General features: G+C 40.2%; 1 protein-coding gene across 1 annotated transcript in view; it reads right to left on the reverse strand.

Annotated features, from left to right (window-relative positions):
• Positions 1–16,192, reverse strand: part of LOC134535806 (alpha-mannosidase 2) — an 80,476-nt gene that overhangs the window by 18,874 nt on the left and 45,410 nt on the right. Inside the window, exons 15-18 of the mRNA XM_063375087.1 lie at positions 14,028–14,240; positions 2,544–2,722; positions 764–897; positions 521–673 (exon numbers count right to left, since the gene is read on the reverse strand). Of these exons, the coding sequence (XP_063231157.1) occupies positions 521–673; positions 764–897; positions 2,544–2,722; positions 14,028–14,240 (679 nt within the window). The remainder of the gene's footprint in view (positions 1–520; positions 674–763; positions 898–2,543; positions 2,723–14,027; positions 14,241–16,192) is intronic.

Genomic DNA, 16,192 nt, shown 5'->3' on the forward strand with positions numbered 1-16,192 from the left:
AAATCAGGAATTACAACTGTCGCTGTTATATTCTGCTACATCAGGACAACAGTGTTGAACCATGATACCCAAACTAATGCCCAGATAAATTACCACCTGCACATTACAATAACTTATTAAACTAAAAAGGGAAAGCATACGGAAAACTCTAGAATTGATGTTAAATAATATTTACAAACATACATTTAATAATTTTGCTGAATTTCTGTGCAATTAATACTGGCTGGAGAAACCACCCAGCAATAACGCAATAGATTTTTCACCTTTGTAGTAAGATTTTTCAATAAAATTTAGTTCCAAAAACAATATTAAGAGAATACAAAAATGTTAACAAATAAATTCCAGTCTAATAATTAACGTAAAAATGAGGCTGTGATGCCCACACTAGTCAAAATTTACACAGTAGCTCATTTAAAAAGTAACCTACTTGGAAGCAGACTAATGTGGAATTTTTAAATAAAATGGTAACTGAAAGAAAGTTTTTTTAGCTGTGAAGATAAACAGAACAGAACATAATAACCTCTATCTGGCCTTGTTTCAACGCTGCTACTCCCAGAGGCTGGGCGGAAAGAACAGTGAGCCGGATGTCGTCGTCTTCAATGAACGCGGCACTAGGAAGTGGGTAGTAGTTGGCCTGCAGAGGCAGCTTGTTGAAATGCTTGCGACGTATCATCTGGAAGCATTCAAAAAAGACCACGTCTTCAGCCTGGCATCACTTTCATCACAGGCCGGACGTGCAAACACCAATCGAACAGCACTTCACCTGCATGCCATTCAGATCGGTGAAAAACTCTTCCCCATTCTTGATGTTGCTTGAAAGTCGCATCACCAGCTCGTAGTTGTTGAAATCAGAGATATCAACAATGTTCTGAATCTCCAGCCCCAAAGAATCCACACCTGTAAAAATTATGATGAAGTTGAACATAGTGTGTTACCTAACACAGTTTTGCTCAAAAGCTTAAGAATACAAAGGGCTGCAAATCAGGTTTCTATTTGGTACTAGTTAATTATTTCTTTTTGTTAAGTAGGTAAATGTCTTAACTTGGGACTCCTCATTGCAAGTGTAACTGTATTTAATTTTCTTGTACCGAAATACCATTTATTTGATTAAACTAAAAACACTGTGATAAAAAAATTGCACATATTTCTTTTTTTTTTCTTTTTTTATATGTTTCAAGGAGCCCATGGCAGGTGAGAGGTCAGTGCACTTGCCTTGCACCAAAACCATGTGTGTTCACTTTCAGCCGAGGTCAAGCCTGAAATGTGGCAGATGTTGCTATGAGTTGTGTTTTCTCTGGGTGCTCTTGTATATCCAAACGAGACACACTCTGTGGTTTCCCCACTCTCATCCCCACTCCACCTCCATAATGTCTCAGGTTTACTGGAATGACAGGTTTCTGTCCTTTGGGTACAGAGGCTGGCTCCATTATGCCGGAGCTGCTGCAGGTAGGAAACGTATATTTTCACTTTCAATTGAAAGGAGTATCAGTTTCACACTCGAAAAGAAGATGCTTGTAGTAACATTTTAAGCATCTTTTATTTCAGTTATCACTTATCACAGAATGAATCTCCAATAAAAGGTGAAGAAGGAATCCTTATGCACAGAGCTGTGGCCTACACCAACAGTACTGTAGAATCACCTCAAGTATGCTCATTTCAACTCAAAATCTTCTGATAACTCGTAATGATTAAAAGGAAAAAATAAACAATAAAAATAAAAACCTTGCATGACAATCAACAAAAACTAAAACACAAAAATAAAAATTTAATTAAATAACATAAAAACACTACAAGTGTGAGAAAAACACACAGGCATAGTTTGCGCTTTAATCGGTGCACACACTCCTACATGTACAGAACGGCCAGCGTGGAAAGTAGCAATCCACACTAACCCAGCAAAATACTGAGAGATAACATTGCCAAGAAATAAGACTTAATGTTAACATTGTTAACATACGTTTTAGAACCTACATATATCCCTAAGTTTCATTCAGTATTGTTTAAAGTCACCTTATTTTTTTTGTACATATGTTTCACATTTCTTGTGGGTGTTTTAGAGCTCAAGCACAACAGTAATTTTTTTTTTGGTGCAATGATGCTAGTTGGATGCTGACCAAACTTTCTCTCAAACTTTATGTTTTTTTCTTTTTCTAGTGTAAAATGCAGTTAAAAAATAAAGAAAGATGCCTAGCCACAATTCAGTGAAGGGCGCTGCTACTTTCCAACAATTTTTGGGTGAATTTAAAGTGTTCCGTCGTTACTGAACAGATACAGGGGTGTTAAAATTATTATATTAAAATCAAAAAGTTTTTATATTTTATAGTTTTCCTAACACTATGTAGATTTTAGAATCTCTCGGCCATATGATATTGACAAATAGCCCAATTAAATGCAATAAAATACTAATGTACTCTTAATTGATGAAATACTGTTCTTTGACTATGAAAAGTTTTAATTTTAAGAAAAAAATCATCTGGGGTCTAATGATTCTCACACCCCTGAACATGAGAGATCTTGAGAGGGCTAGACTTGTGAGCGAGTACCTGGAGTGTTGTGCAGCGCGACGACGTGGGACGCCTCGCGCAGACGCACCCGCACCTGGGACACGAGGGGGCCCTCCACGACCCACACCGGGGGCACGTCGGGGGACACCGCCACCGCCTGCCCGTCCGGCAGGAAGAGGTAGGCCCCGCTCCTCTCCGGGCCCTGCCGCGCCGAGTACCTGCGCCCACCACGTCGCTACTGCTCTGTGGCCATCATATCATTTATAGATTCATTTAGAACTATGATAAACTTTATGTACTGGCTAAAAAAATTTAATTAATAAAAATATATAAAAATTTATTTAATTCCAACCTTCTACAATTCTGCTTCTTAAGGATTGTGGTATTAGTTATACTGGTTATTGTTCTGAAGATTTTTTGTTTCTGTTCTGTCCTGTCCTACTGAGTAACTGTGTCTAGTCTGCGTTATGTGTTTTATTTTACATATTATATTTGTCTTTGTGCTGTCTGTTTGTAGGTCTTATCCTTTGATTTTTGTTATTTAGTGTTTTTTTTATTTGTATGTGTGTATTCTGTTTGGACTTGTGTATGATTGGACTTGTGATGTTTTTAAATTTGTGTAAATATGTTGGGACTTTGAGACATTCCTTATATCAAGACTGTGTTTGAACTTCCCGCCCTACTGGCTGCGGTAGCGCCACTAGCTGGCAGTGCCGGCAACTAGTCAGTCTTTGTTATCGCGCCGCCGCGGTAAGTCGTTCCGTCAGGAAGATGGTGTTATCAGTCCACAAAAACATATTCTATTTATCATGCTTACTGCTAAAATCTCTAGACTGTTGATGGGTAAGGTACCAAATATAAATTAATAAAATAAATAAATTACTGCAGTTAGTGCTGTCCTTGAGGTGTGTTATGTTGCCAGATATACTCCACAGAGCACAACACTTTTAGACACAACTTTATAATGTGTAACGGCGTGTTTAGTCTTTCAAGAAATAGTTTCGTAAGCGTTTAGTTTACTTCGTCGGCGTGCGTCGATATGCGTCGTTCAGTTCGAGTGTGGTCCGTTCACGTCTGAAGTGCATTGATCATATTTTTTTGTACTCTGATGCAATTAACTTACACGTGTAAATGCCTCCGACGTGAAGCACCCTATTGTGTTTGTCACAGATTTGGAAATTATCGAATTTGTCCTGAGTGCGCCGCGCCGTGCCGTGACTTTGACCTCTCCTTTGTATTATGTCGCCGTCTGTTATTCTTGTTCCGGGTCCGTGACCTTTCCCTTGTTTGTCCCTTCGCCTCCTTTGTCCGTAGTGTCTCATCACTTCCTTTGTCCTTTAGTATCCTGTCGCTGCCTTGTTCGCCGTATCCCGCAGCTGCCTTTGTCCGTTACGTGACGTCACATTTCTTTGTGTCAATGAATAAAGATTACGTGTTTTGACACAATAACAGTGCATCATGGCAGACGTTCGGTTGGCGTTATTGAGCCTTAGACTTGCTGAAGACCGGGTTAAACGTGCTGCGGACCTTGCACACACTGCGGAGGGGGACCCGAATAAAAGGGGCCTATTTCTTGCAACGGCTCGTGATCTTGCTTCAGTGAAAGCTGGTTTTGACGCAGACTATCTCGCTGTGGAGGCTGCAGCGGACCCAACGACGGGTTTCGATCCTGAAGCCCATGTAGCTCGCATAATCTCATTTGAAAATTACTATTATTCAGTGATGGCCGCCATGGAGTCCATCACTATTGAAGAGAGGGCTAGAGACTTAAAGGAGCAAACAAAGAGTACTTCATCCGGGAATTCTCAACTTGCTCTACCAAAAATAGTGCTGCCACATTTCAATGGCAACCCTAGGGAGTGGATGAATTTTGCCAACCTGTTCACCACTCTTGTGACAACGAATGCCAACCTTACTGAGGTTGAGAGACTAGTGTACCTCAAAACCGCACTAAGTGATGAGCCACTTCAGTTGATTCAGTCGTTGACAATCACAGACGTGAATTTTAAAGTAGCCTGGAAATTACTCACTGATCGGTATGACAACAAACGCTTAATCATATCTCTTCATTTTGAAGCCTTTCTGCAGGCACCCTTTGCATCTGCTGATGCACCAGCATCACTTCGACATCTTTTAACGGTTATCACGGAAAATGTGGCATCATTGGCCGCACTTGATGTCCCAGTCAGTCAGTGGGATTTAATATTACTTCCTATTCTCTGCAAGAGATTAGATGTGGTACTTCAAACCCAGTGGGAAATGACACTCACCGGTCATCCTTGGCCAAGTTCACCGAATACCTGGAAAAGAACTGTCGTGCTCAAGAGGCTGTGATACCATCCAGGGGAAGGGTACCCACAGCACAGATCACTCAGCAGAAAAATTTCCCCTCCTTTGCACCTGTTCGTAAGTCTGTTCTGCCTAAATACCAAAGTGAAAATACCTTCCTTGCCAAATCAGACACACACTCCTGCCAAATGTGCAGCAGTGTTCACTCATTGTTTAAGTGCTCTAAATTCAATCAGCTTAGCCCAACAGAGAGATACTTTGTAGTCAGACAACACAGACTATGTTTGAACTGCCTTAGATCATCACATCAAGCAAAAAACTGCCTCGTGGGTTCATCTTGTCGCCATTGTGGATTGTGTCATCATTCACTTTTACATTTTGAGGACGAAACTTGTGAGGATGTACAAGGTGATGCTGCTCCCGACTCTGCAGAGGGACAGTCGACTGTACACGACGTAAATCCAACTCAACATTATCCACTGTCACCTCTTGTAGTGCTGTGCACTCAGTGTCAACAGTCCTGTTGTCGACAGCCCAGGTTCAGATTCATGACGTGCGTGGAAACCCACATACCTTTCGGGCCCTGCTAGACTCTGCCAGCCAGGCCAGTTTTATCAGTGAAAGATGTTTTCAGTGTTTGAGTCTGCCTCGCAAAAATGCTCACCTACCCATAGAAGGTTTATCCAATACACCAGTGAATGTTGCCAAGTCTTACACTTCAGTGGTAATTAGCCCAGTTGGTGAAGACAGTCCTCGGTTTGCTCTCGATGCCTTCATCCTTCCACGAATTGCTAATAGCTTGCCCAGTGTTCAGTTGCCTTATGACACTCGTCAGTCTGTTGTTCACCTCAAGCTAGCGGATCCCTCATTTGATATCCCTGGTGCTGTAGATTTGCTTCTTGGAGCCGACTTGTTTCCAGAATTATTGACTGGTGGTAAGTTAGAAGGCTCTCCCATGGCCCTCAACTCTGTACTGGGATGGGTCCTTATGGGAAAGGTGGAGACAGCATCTTGTAGAACTGCAACCTTTGTCACATCCATGGTAACCACCATTTCCCCCCTGGAGGAAGTAATGAAAAGGTTTTGGGAGCTGGAGGAATTTCCACACACACACTACCTCTCCCAAGATGACACTGTATGTGAAGAACTCTTCAAGCAAACACATTGTAGAAGTGCTGAGGGGCGGTATAGTGTTGCCCTGCCGTTCAGGAATCCCGAACCCGAATTGGGAACCTCTCGATCCCTTTCATTGAGCAGGTTTGAGTGTTTGGAGAGGCGACTGAGTGACAATGTTCCACTTCAGAGAATGTATTCAGATTTCATGAAGGATTATTTGATGGCAGGCCACATGTAAAAGGTTCCAAAGTCACAGTTTGATTGCTCTACTTCCTTTTACATTCCTCATCACTGCGTAATTAAGCCAGACAGTTCAACCACCAAACTTCGCGTAGTCTTCGATGCGTCAGCCAAAGGTTCAACTGGAGTATCTCTCAATGATGAACTGCTCACGGGACCCAAGCTGCAGCAAGACATTGTTAAGGTACTAAGTAATTTCCGCCTTCACCCAGTGGTGTTTACCGCTGACATAAAGCAAATGTACAGGCAGATAGGTGTGCACAGAGAGCATCAAGATTTTCAACGAATTGTGTGGCGGTTCGATAAATCGGAACCAGTTGAAGATTATCGACTGAAAACGGTGACGTATGGAATGTCCTCAGCACCTTACTTAGCAATTCGCACCCTGCATCAACTTGCTGCTGATGAGCGGGAACAGTTTCCTACTGCTTCAAGAACACTCATGTCAGATATCTATGTGGATGATGTTGTGACTGGAGCTGACTCAGTAGATGCAGCCTTGGAACTTCAGCGAGAACTCATGACACTTCTCGATAAAGGTGGGTTTATGTTACGCAACTTCATAAGTAATAATCCTGTGCTCCTGGAGTGGCTCCCTCCCGATGCTGTTCAACTGCCAAGGCCATTCTCCATGGACCAAGACAGTGAAGTAATAGTAAAGGTACTTGGGCTGCAGTGGAACCCACTCTCGGACACCTACTCGTACAATGTCCAGGCTAGCTCTGAATCACCAACTAAACGCTCTATCTTGTCTAATTTGGCTCGAGTATTTGATCCTCTTGGTTTCCTGACACCCTTGACCATGTTCGCGAAGAGCCTCATCCAGGAGTTATGGCTGAAGAAACTGGATTGGGATACAGTTCCACCGCCTGAGATTGTAAGAGTGTGGGAATGTTTCAGTAAAGATTTGCTACACTTGTCGTCCCTTACAGTTCCCAGACATGTCAAAGGCTGTTCAGATTGCTCTTATGAACTTCATGGATTCTGTGACAGCTTTGAGAAGGGTTATGCAGCTGTTTTGTACCTGCGTGTGAGTTGTAAAGGTGATGTGAAAGTACATCTCTTGGTTGCAAAGTCAAAGGTCGGACCTGTCAAGGTAGTTTCATTGCCACGTTTAGAGTTATGTGGTGCTTTAGTGTTGGCTCGGTTGCTGCAGCATACTCTGGCAATATACAAACACCATATTAAGCTACAGTCCATAGCTGCATGGACTGACTCCCAAGTTGTTCTGGCATGGGTCAATACTGCACCACATCAGTTGAAGACTTTTGTGGCAAACAGAGTAAGTGAAATTCAAGACTGCACTGAAACCTCCTGGTGGCGACATGTACGTTCCGAAGACAACCCAGCAGACTGTGCCTCTCGAGGCTTGCTTCCCGTAGACTTGCTGAACCACTCATTGTGGTGGTGTGGTCCACAGTGGCTAAGACATCAACCCTCTCAGTGGCCTGTCCAAATAGCATTTGATGACATGGCACCTGATTCAGTGGTGCTAGAGAAAAAGAACCTCACTCTCATCAGTGTTGTAACACCTCATCAGTGTGATCAACTGCTGGAACGATGTAGTCGCCTGTCAAGACTGCTTCGTGTAACATGCTACGTGTTGCGATTCATTCACAACTGCCGTGCCAAGCAGGCGAAGTTAGTAGGTCAGATTGGTGCTCATGAGATAAAAGGGGCAATGATGTTTTGGGTCAAACGAGTGCAAGCTATTGTTTTTGAAGGTGATATTACAGCTCTAAAAAATGATAAGTGTACATCCCCACAGCTGTGTAAACTGGTCCCATTCCTCGATACCTCTGGAACGGTCAGGGTGGGCAGTCGATTGCCTCAGTCTAGTTTGCCCTTTGAGCACAAACATCCCATTCTGTTGCCAAAAACTCATCGATTCACAGATCTCATCATTAGTCATTACCACGAACTTAACCGGCACCCTGGACTACAAACTCTGCAAGGCATTCTCAGAGAAACCTTCTGGATCATCGCAGACAAGCAAGCAATACGTCGTCGTTTAGGTCGTTGCCTTAAATGTTTCAAGGCTAGACCCTCTACTCAAGCCCCATTAATGGGTGATCTCCCAGCCATGAGAGTTCAACAGGTGAAGCCCTTTTCCAAGGCAGGGGTTGACTATGCCGGTCCCTTCACCATAAAAATGGCACGTATTCGTCGACCTACCCTATTAAAGGCCTACATGTGCATCTTTGTATGCTGTACAACTAAGGCAGTGCATGTGGAACTGGCATCAGATCTGTCCACTGAAGTTTTCATTGGAGCTTACAAGCACTTTCTTGCTCGCCGGGGCCGATCATCAGACATTTATAGTGACTGTGGGACAAATTTTGTCGGAGCTCGCAATCATTTGCAAGAATTACAGCAGCTGTTGTCGTCATCAGAACACCAGAAAGGTGTTACAGAATCTTTGCAGCCACTTGGAGTGACATGGCACTTCAACCCCCCATCTGCCCCGCACTTTGGTGGGCTATGGGAGGCAGGGGTGAAGTCCTTCAAGACACACCTCAGGCGAGTTATTGGCGAGCAGGTACTGACGTACGAGGAACTGTACACGGCCTTGGTGCAAGTGGAAGCAATCCTAAATTCAAGACCACTATGCCCACTGAGTTCAGATCCAAATTATCTGAAGGCTCTCACTCCAGGTCATTTTCTAACCCTTGAACCCTTGGTCGCGCTGCCTGAACCCAACTTGGAAGCCATCCCCATTGGCCGTCTGCAGGGTTTAAGCTGGTGGAACGCCTGCACCAAGACTACCTCCACACGCTGCAGCAGCGTGGCAAGTGGTCTCGACAAGACAGACCTATGGTACCAGATCAACTAGTGCTGCTCAAGGACGATAGGATCCCCCCTTTGCAGTGGCGTTTAGGAGGCATCATTCAACTGCATCCAGGAAATGACAATATTCCTCGTGTTGCGACTGTCCGCACCTCTAATGGGATGGTCAAGCGTCCTGCTGTAAAACTTTGTCCCCTACCAGTTGAATTTTGAAAACAGTGTTTCAAGGTGGGCGGTTATGTTTGGACTTGTGTATGATTGGACTAGTGATGTTTTTAAATTTCTGTAAATATGTTGGGACTTTGAGGCATTCCTTATATCAAGACTGTGTTTGAACTTCCCGCGCTACTGGCTGCGGTAGCGCCACTAGCTGGCAGTGCCGGCAACTAGTCAGTCTTTGTTATCGCGCCGCCGCGGTAAGTCGTTCCGTCAGGAAGATGGTGTTATCAGTCCACAGTCAAAACATATTCTATTTATCATGCTCACTGCTAACATCTCTAGACTGTTGATGGGTAAGGTACCAAATATAAATTAATAAAATAAATAAATTACTGCAGTTAGTGCTGTCCTTGAGGTGTGTTATGTTGCCAGATATACTCCACAGAGCACAACACTTTTAGACACAACTTTATAATGTAAAGAAAAAAATTTTAAAAGTGAAAAAATTGTACATTGTAAAGAAAGATTTGGAATGAGAATTGCAGAAATAGCTTTTCTTGTATATTTGATAATTCTATTCCATTTTGACTTCTAAGGAGACATAAATGATAACTGACATCTTGGTTTCAAACGTTTTGGTCAAATAATTTTTTTGTAGGACTAAATATTAAAAATTTTGGCTGTGTTTGAGCAAAGGACATAATTTAATGGAATGCCTTGTTATTAACAGTCACAGACTGCTACAAATTGTTTCTCATGTGAAATAACAATTGGTGTTTAGTATTTAATTTGTTCTCCTAATGACTACAACTGTAATAAAACTGTCAATAGACACTATTTTATGGTCTTAGAAAAATTAACACATAGCAAAATAAAAAAATACTAATACTTATTATGTTTAAATAACGATGGTGTACATAATTATATTTTTATTATTTTTAATGATTACAGCTGGGTGGTATGACTCTGACAACAGTAGGAAATCCAAGCGTGAGACACGCTATAGGAATAGGCCATCAGTTCTTAAAATCCTCAAATACCATCATGTCTTTAGTATTCCCAAGATATGAGATTCTACAAAAAAAAAAGTGAAGTCCATGCATGACCGAAGTTAAACTTCTTGTTTATTGAATATAGATAGAGATAAATTATTAGTATTTTTTACTGAACAACAGATAATAATTGAGAATAGTTAGGATGTGGGTATGATCTCAGATGAAAAAAAAACTGTGTAGTGGACAAACACAAGCAGCATCACTGCTGCGCCATTTCTACCTCTCCCCTCCCGTCACCCCATCCGACCATTACAACTAGCATATAGTATGCTCCGCTACATACCTGTCCCCCCCCCCCATGCCTTCTTGCCATTTGACCGCTAGTGCATGCGTTAGAGTGGTGTCACCGCTCTCCTCCTCTACCAGTTCCCCCACAACGTACCTCATGCGATTGGAATTTTCGTAATGCTCAAAAATTGTAGACCCTCAGCAAAAAAGTTTCACTTCAAAATTGGAGGAAATGTAGTAATGTTCAGAAATCCAACAAACAATTCTGAATTTTTGTACTTTTAGCATGTAATCACACAAATAAAATTATGTGTGTTGATTCTGGAAACTTAGTGAATTCAACATCTGAATGTTTGAATGTTAATATCTTTTATTTCTTGTACATTATTTCAAATTTGATCCTTGAGACCTATAGATTCATATCTGATAGGTCAAGGCATTCCTCGTGTGATTTAAATTCAGATTTGGATTTGTGAAATTTGGGATCTGACCCATCACTAATGATTACCCAGAAAATTTTGAAATGAAATGTTGAAAAAATCACTGCCCATAAAAATGGGAATGAAAGATTCTGTTCACATACTGACGCAAGTTAGGATGGCATCGGCAGCACATCAAAATCGTGAACCAGTTGAAGCTTCCACCACACTTCGCAGCTCAGAGGCAAGACAACACTACACATTATCTTACTAAGAGTACCACTGACATGCATTGGCATTACAATACAGTAAAATATCATTGCAACGTACCAGATACAACCCTCACCTTTCGTACTTAATAACAAAATTTAACTTTTAGTGAAAATGTATATTGTAAAATGTCTTAACGATGAACTAGTGACAGCAATTTCAAAAATTGTTTTGTAATAATACTTCATTGTATTTCTCTACTATCTCTACCAATCTCAAACACAAAATGAATATTTCAGACCTCTTTAAAGTCTTCCGATCTTTATGCCCGTGTGTTTAGTGAAATAGGTTTTATATATTATCTTTCTTATTCAACCTAATCAGTCTCAGAAAATCCTTGTCCTCTTCGTCGCCGAGTGGGCGAATGTGTCTTAGTCAATTCTGCTACTCGACATGAGCTCACACTTGTTTAACTTGATTTATGTCATAATATTAAATAATAATACAAATTCACAGGCAGAAAGAATAAAATAATAAAGCTATTATTATTGAGAGAACACATTCTCAGAGCCAAGAGATGGCCATCACATCATCATAATGAAATACATATATTATTGCTGAACCTTTTTTACAAGAATTATTAATTTTTAAAAGTTTATTTAAAACATTATAAGTTATTAATTAATGTATTTGAAATGATTAAGTAAACAGGGTTTGTTTGCACATTTAATTTCAGTTCTTTAAATGATTCCTGTAAATGGGAATTTTGATTTAATATAATAAATTACATTGATATATGCCATTGCAGTTTTGCACTGTTTGTAATGGAAAAATTTCCAGAATGCAAACTTAGAAATAAAAATTAAAACCTAAACCCACAGAGAACAAACAAGCCTAAATTAGTTATGTCAAACAGAAAAACACAATGATATACCTAAACTGGTACTATGGACAACACATCGACAACAGCAAAGACGAACACATTCAAGCGTAAATATCAGACAGCATAAGAATTCCATGGAATTTAGTCTGTTTGTGCCTGATGACAGGAACTGATGCCGGTTCCCAAAACGTCACAACTGTTTTGTCATAGGAAGGCCACTGCGTTCGCCTGTGCTGTTATTATTTGTTTCATTGCTAAACTCCTTCCATGGAATTCTTGTGCTGTCTGATACTTAAGTTTGAATGTGTTCGTCTGTGCTGCCGTCTTCGTGCAGTCATACCTGTTTAGGTATCGTTGGGTTTATCTGTTTGACATAGCTGATTTTGGCTTGTTCTCTGTGGGTTTAGGTTTTCATTTTTATTTCTTAGTTTGCGTTCTTGAATTTTTTCCATAACAAAGAGTGCAAAACTGCCATGGCGTACGTCCACGAAATTGCATTAAATTTAATTACAGGTTCTTTTAATTTATGTCGTTCATAGATTCCCTGTTTCTGATTAAGTATTGGTTGGTTTAAATTGTTCTTTTATTTTATGATGCTCCGCAAAAAAATTTGTTTTGCCAGTGTCACGGTCCACAATGCCGAAAGATTCTGGTACCATCTTGCTTAAATCATTTTTCTGAGCTATGAGTATTAATATGGCTTCTCTGGTGCCTTGGCGAGATCATTCTCATCATAAATCAGGGTATTGGAGGTCACTGTATTTGTTATGACTCGTCCTAAATTCTTTTGTAATGTTGGACTATTTTTAAAAAATTTTTAACTCAATATAATAAGGTAATGATGTCAATTCCATTCACTTTTTGAAATTCATTTTTTTGGTCCCCCCGAAAACACTTAATTAAAGTGTTAGATAGTATATTACAAATTTGCACCCTGACATTATATTTGTGGTCTTTATTAAGGCTATATTTCTCTTCAGTTAATGATTTGTGTAGTTATGTGGTGTGTACAAGAAAACAAATTAGTAACTAAGCCTGGAGCCTAAAGATCTAATTGGCCTGCATAAAGTATACTAACACAAACTTATGACACTTGGCCCAGATGAGTTTTAGATCCCTGTCTTTTAGGAATGTGTGCAGCAGAAAAGTACACCCACCCCTCGAAGTAATGATGCCAATAAATTAGGTTATGATTTTAATTAGCACGGTCATAGATTGAAAGTAGTGCTGTTTTCTTTTACATGAATTTTTGTTTCCACAAGCAATCACACTTGTGTAACATTACATACAATGCCTCAAATTAATCATGTAACCAATCAACAAACAATATTTTGCAGTTTTCTTAATAGCTATTCACTTCCTTCAATGCATACAATAGTGAAGAATTACATTAACAGTTAACATAATCTTTATAATAATGGAAAATATTAAGTTTATGCTTTTTAAAATCTTATTAGAACTGAAATATATATTCTGTATTAATAACATTATTATTTAGTACTAAGAAATGTTAGCACCTAATTAGGAATGTTATGCCCAAGCCCTATTAATAAAACAATATGGTAAGTAAATTTTTGAAATTTAATTTTAGATTGTTTCGTTTCAAAATGTTATTCAACATTTATTTAAATGTACTTCACATGTATTTAGACATATATTTGTACTGTAAATTAGTTTTAATGGGAGAAGTGTCTTGATTTAAGTGGTAGTCAACAGGCACACTTACCTGATTAGAAAATGAATTATCCTCATTAACATAAACTCTTACGGAAAAAAAAATGTATTTGACCAGCGCTGTTTTTTCCTAGAAATTGAGGGGCGGGTGTAGTCAGTTCAAGTATGGAAAAACAAGATAGTATTACCCAAAGGAATGTAAAACAGAACTGTTTGTAAGAAAAATATAACGTGTACACACAAAAAGCACAGACAATATGAAACAATGAAGTGTAAGAGTGTTTGAACAAGTTAACAAAATGTGAAAAGAAAAGCTTCTACGAATAATGCTGAGCTTTAAACACGGTAAGCAGATGTCAATGTGGACTAAGGAAAGAGGAACAGCAAACAGAGAAGCAGATCAGGAGGCCGTGATAGCGAAGGAATGCCTCAAGTGCTGGTACGGACAGACAGGGAAACGTACCTCGCAAAATCCAAATGTAAAGGCACCGTGACACCCGAGTCTCGCAATGTAACTGCCTTCAGCATGCCCTGTGCGCTGAACGTGGCGCTGAGCAGCTCGCTGGACACCGAGAACTCCTTCCCGTCTGGGTGTACGTCTATTCTCTGGAACCCTTCTATCACTGGCACGTCTCTATCGTAGTTCAGCAGCGTCAAGCGAGCAAACACGCTGCCTCTGCAACATCAGTCGCAGAAATAGATGTTCCCAATTCCTTTCCTCAACACAAGCTTTTTGAAGTGTACCTCCAAGAATGTCTGCCTATTGCAGTCATTACCACAATGCAACCTCCAGAAAAATTTTTATATAGTTCTTCGTTTAATGGTCTCTAGACCCTAAAACCATCCCCAATTAAAAGTATTTATTTATACACTAACTTAATTATGGATGCCTTAACAGCTGTAATGCACAAATGACTTGCAGAGTGATACATAAATTATGGAGATGGAAAAACTTGATAAGAGTTCATTAATAGGAAAAATCAGATCGATAGAGTACAAAAGAGGAAGAGTATTTTGAAATAATAATAATAATAATAATAATAATAATAATAATAATAATAATAATAATAATAATCAGTGAAGCTCCCTTAAAGTAATATAAAAAACTTCTGTTTGAAAGTCTTTTTGATAACACCAGCCATTAGCTTGTCAGATCCATTTAAAGTTACTGTGTACCTTCTGAATACCATCAAAAACTTCCGTCATAATTTTTAAACAATTAACCCTGAATGCAAGGGGTGACCGAAATGAAGTCGCAGAACAAATAATTTATAACCCCCTCAGCAAACACAATATTGACCCAATTTCAAAACTGTTACAAGTAGAGACAAGAGATTATGGTTCTACTTTCAGACCAATTTCATTTTTAAAATACCAAATTTAATGTAAAGTTTATAATTTTTATGAAATCTGTTTATTATATTGTCACGTGCACCTAGCCGGTGCCACCGCCATTTCTGTCACGATCCACTTTCAGAGGGGGGAGAGAATCGTAGCTCTTTACATAGAAACAACTCGCTTGGCATCAACTAGTCTTAACTTCATAAAATACTTTACTGTACCTAGGATCATAGGTTCGTCATCCCGTACAGGATGTCTGGTGAGAGCTGAACTAAGGAGATTTTGCAAAATAACATAATACTTAATTAAAATTATTTTATTCTTAAAGTCAAATACTCAACATCATTTTAAAGAACATTTAAATAGCGGGATTACAATTTAAAACAATAATCTCTTTACTTCCTTAACGATTGAACGACCTTACAAGAGAGAGAATGAGAGAACTTCACTAAACACTTCCCTAGTCCTTCCGAATACCTCAAATCATAATTAATACTTAAAATTAAAACAAAGATAAGTCCATACTCACATTTTCCGAAAAGCCTTTCTTGATCGATTACTTAAAACTAACGTAGGGGCCTCTCCTGCCCTTAAAATCCGAACGAACATTACATTTTAAAAAATTATAACTAAACGACTAGTGACAAGGGCCATTGCCTCCGCCCGAAAGCTTGAAGATGACTACATTATGACCTAACTTAAATTAAACGACTCGTGGCCTCTGGCGTCGGCCATAGCTTCCGCCCGAAAGCTTGAATTCCTACATCACGAACGAACTAACAACTCGTGACCACAGGTGAGACGCATAGCCTCCGCCTGAGTGAGCCCCGAGTCACCACTCACTTGCGCTTAAATTCGCGCGCCCTGCCGCGCCTACCATAACAAAAGCTCGTTATTGAAGTCAAATTTACTAAACAACTAACTAGAACATCTGGGAAGACTACCCCCCCTCTACCCCAATGTGCAGGCCACACCGCGCGGCTTGTTACGACAGCGCGCCCCAGTAACTGCGGCCCGTGGCTGCGCCAGCGCGCGGCCAAACAAACAAACAAAATTCTGCAAGCCCGCAGCGCGCCGCGCCGGCCCTGTGCCCCAATTACATGGTCACGCCACTTGCGCTGACGAGTGAACAGAGCAGCCAGCCCAGAGTCCCGTCAGTAAAGTCCCTAAATTTGATTTCAACAACCCTGCAAAATTTCAACCCGCGACATAACCCTCCCCTCACAGAGCTCGAGCCCCATCGAGCTACCTCAAAATTACAAATTGTCTTTTTCCATTAAACCATAA

This window comes from Bacillus rossius, chromosome 10 (genome assembly GCF_032445375.1).
Source record: "Bacillus rossius redtenbacheri isolate Brsri chromosome 10, Brsri_v3, whole genome shotgun sequence".
NCBI classification, from domain to species: domain Eukaryota; kingdom Metazoa; phylum Arthropoda; class Insecta; order Phasmatodea; family Bacillidae; genus Bacillus; species Bacillus rossius.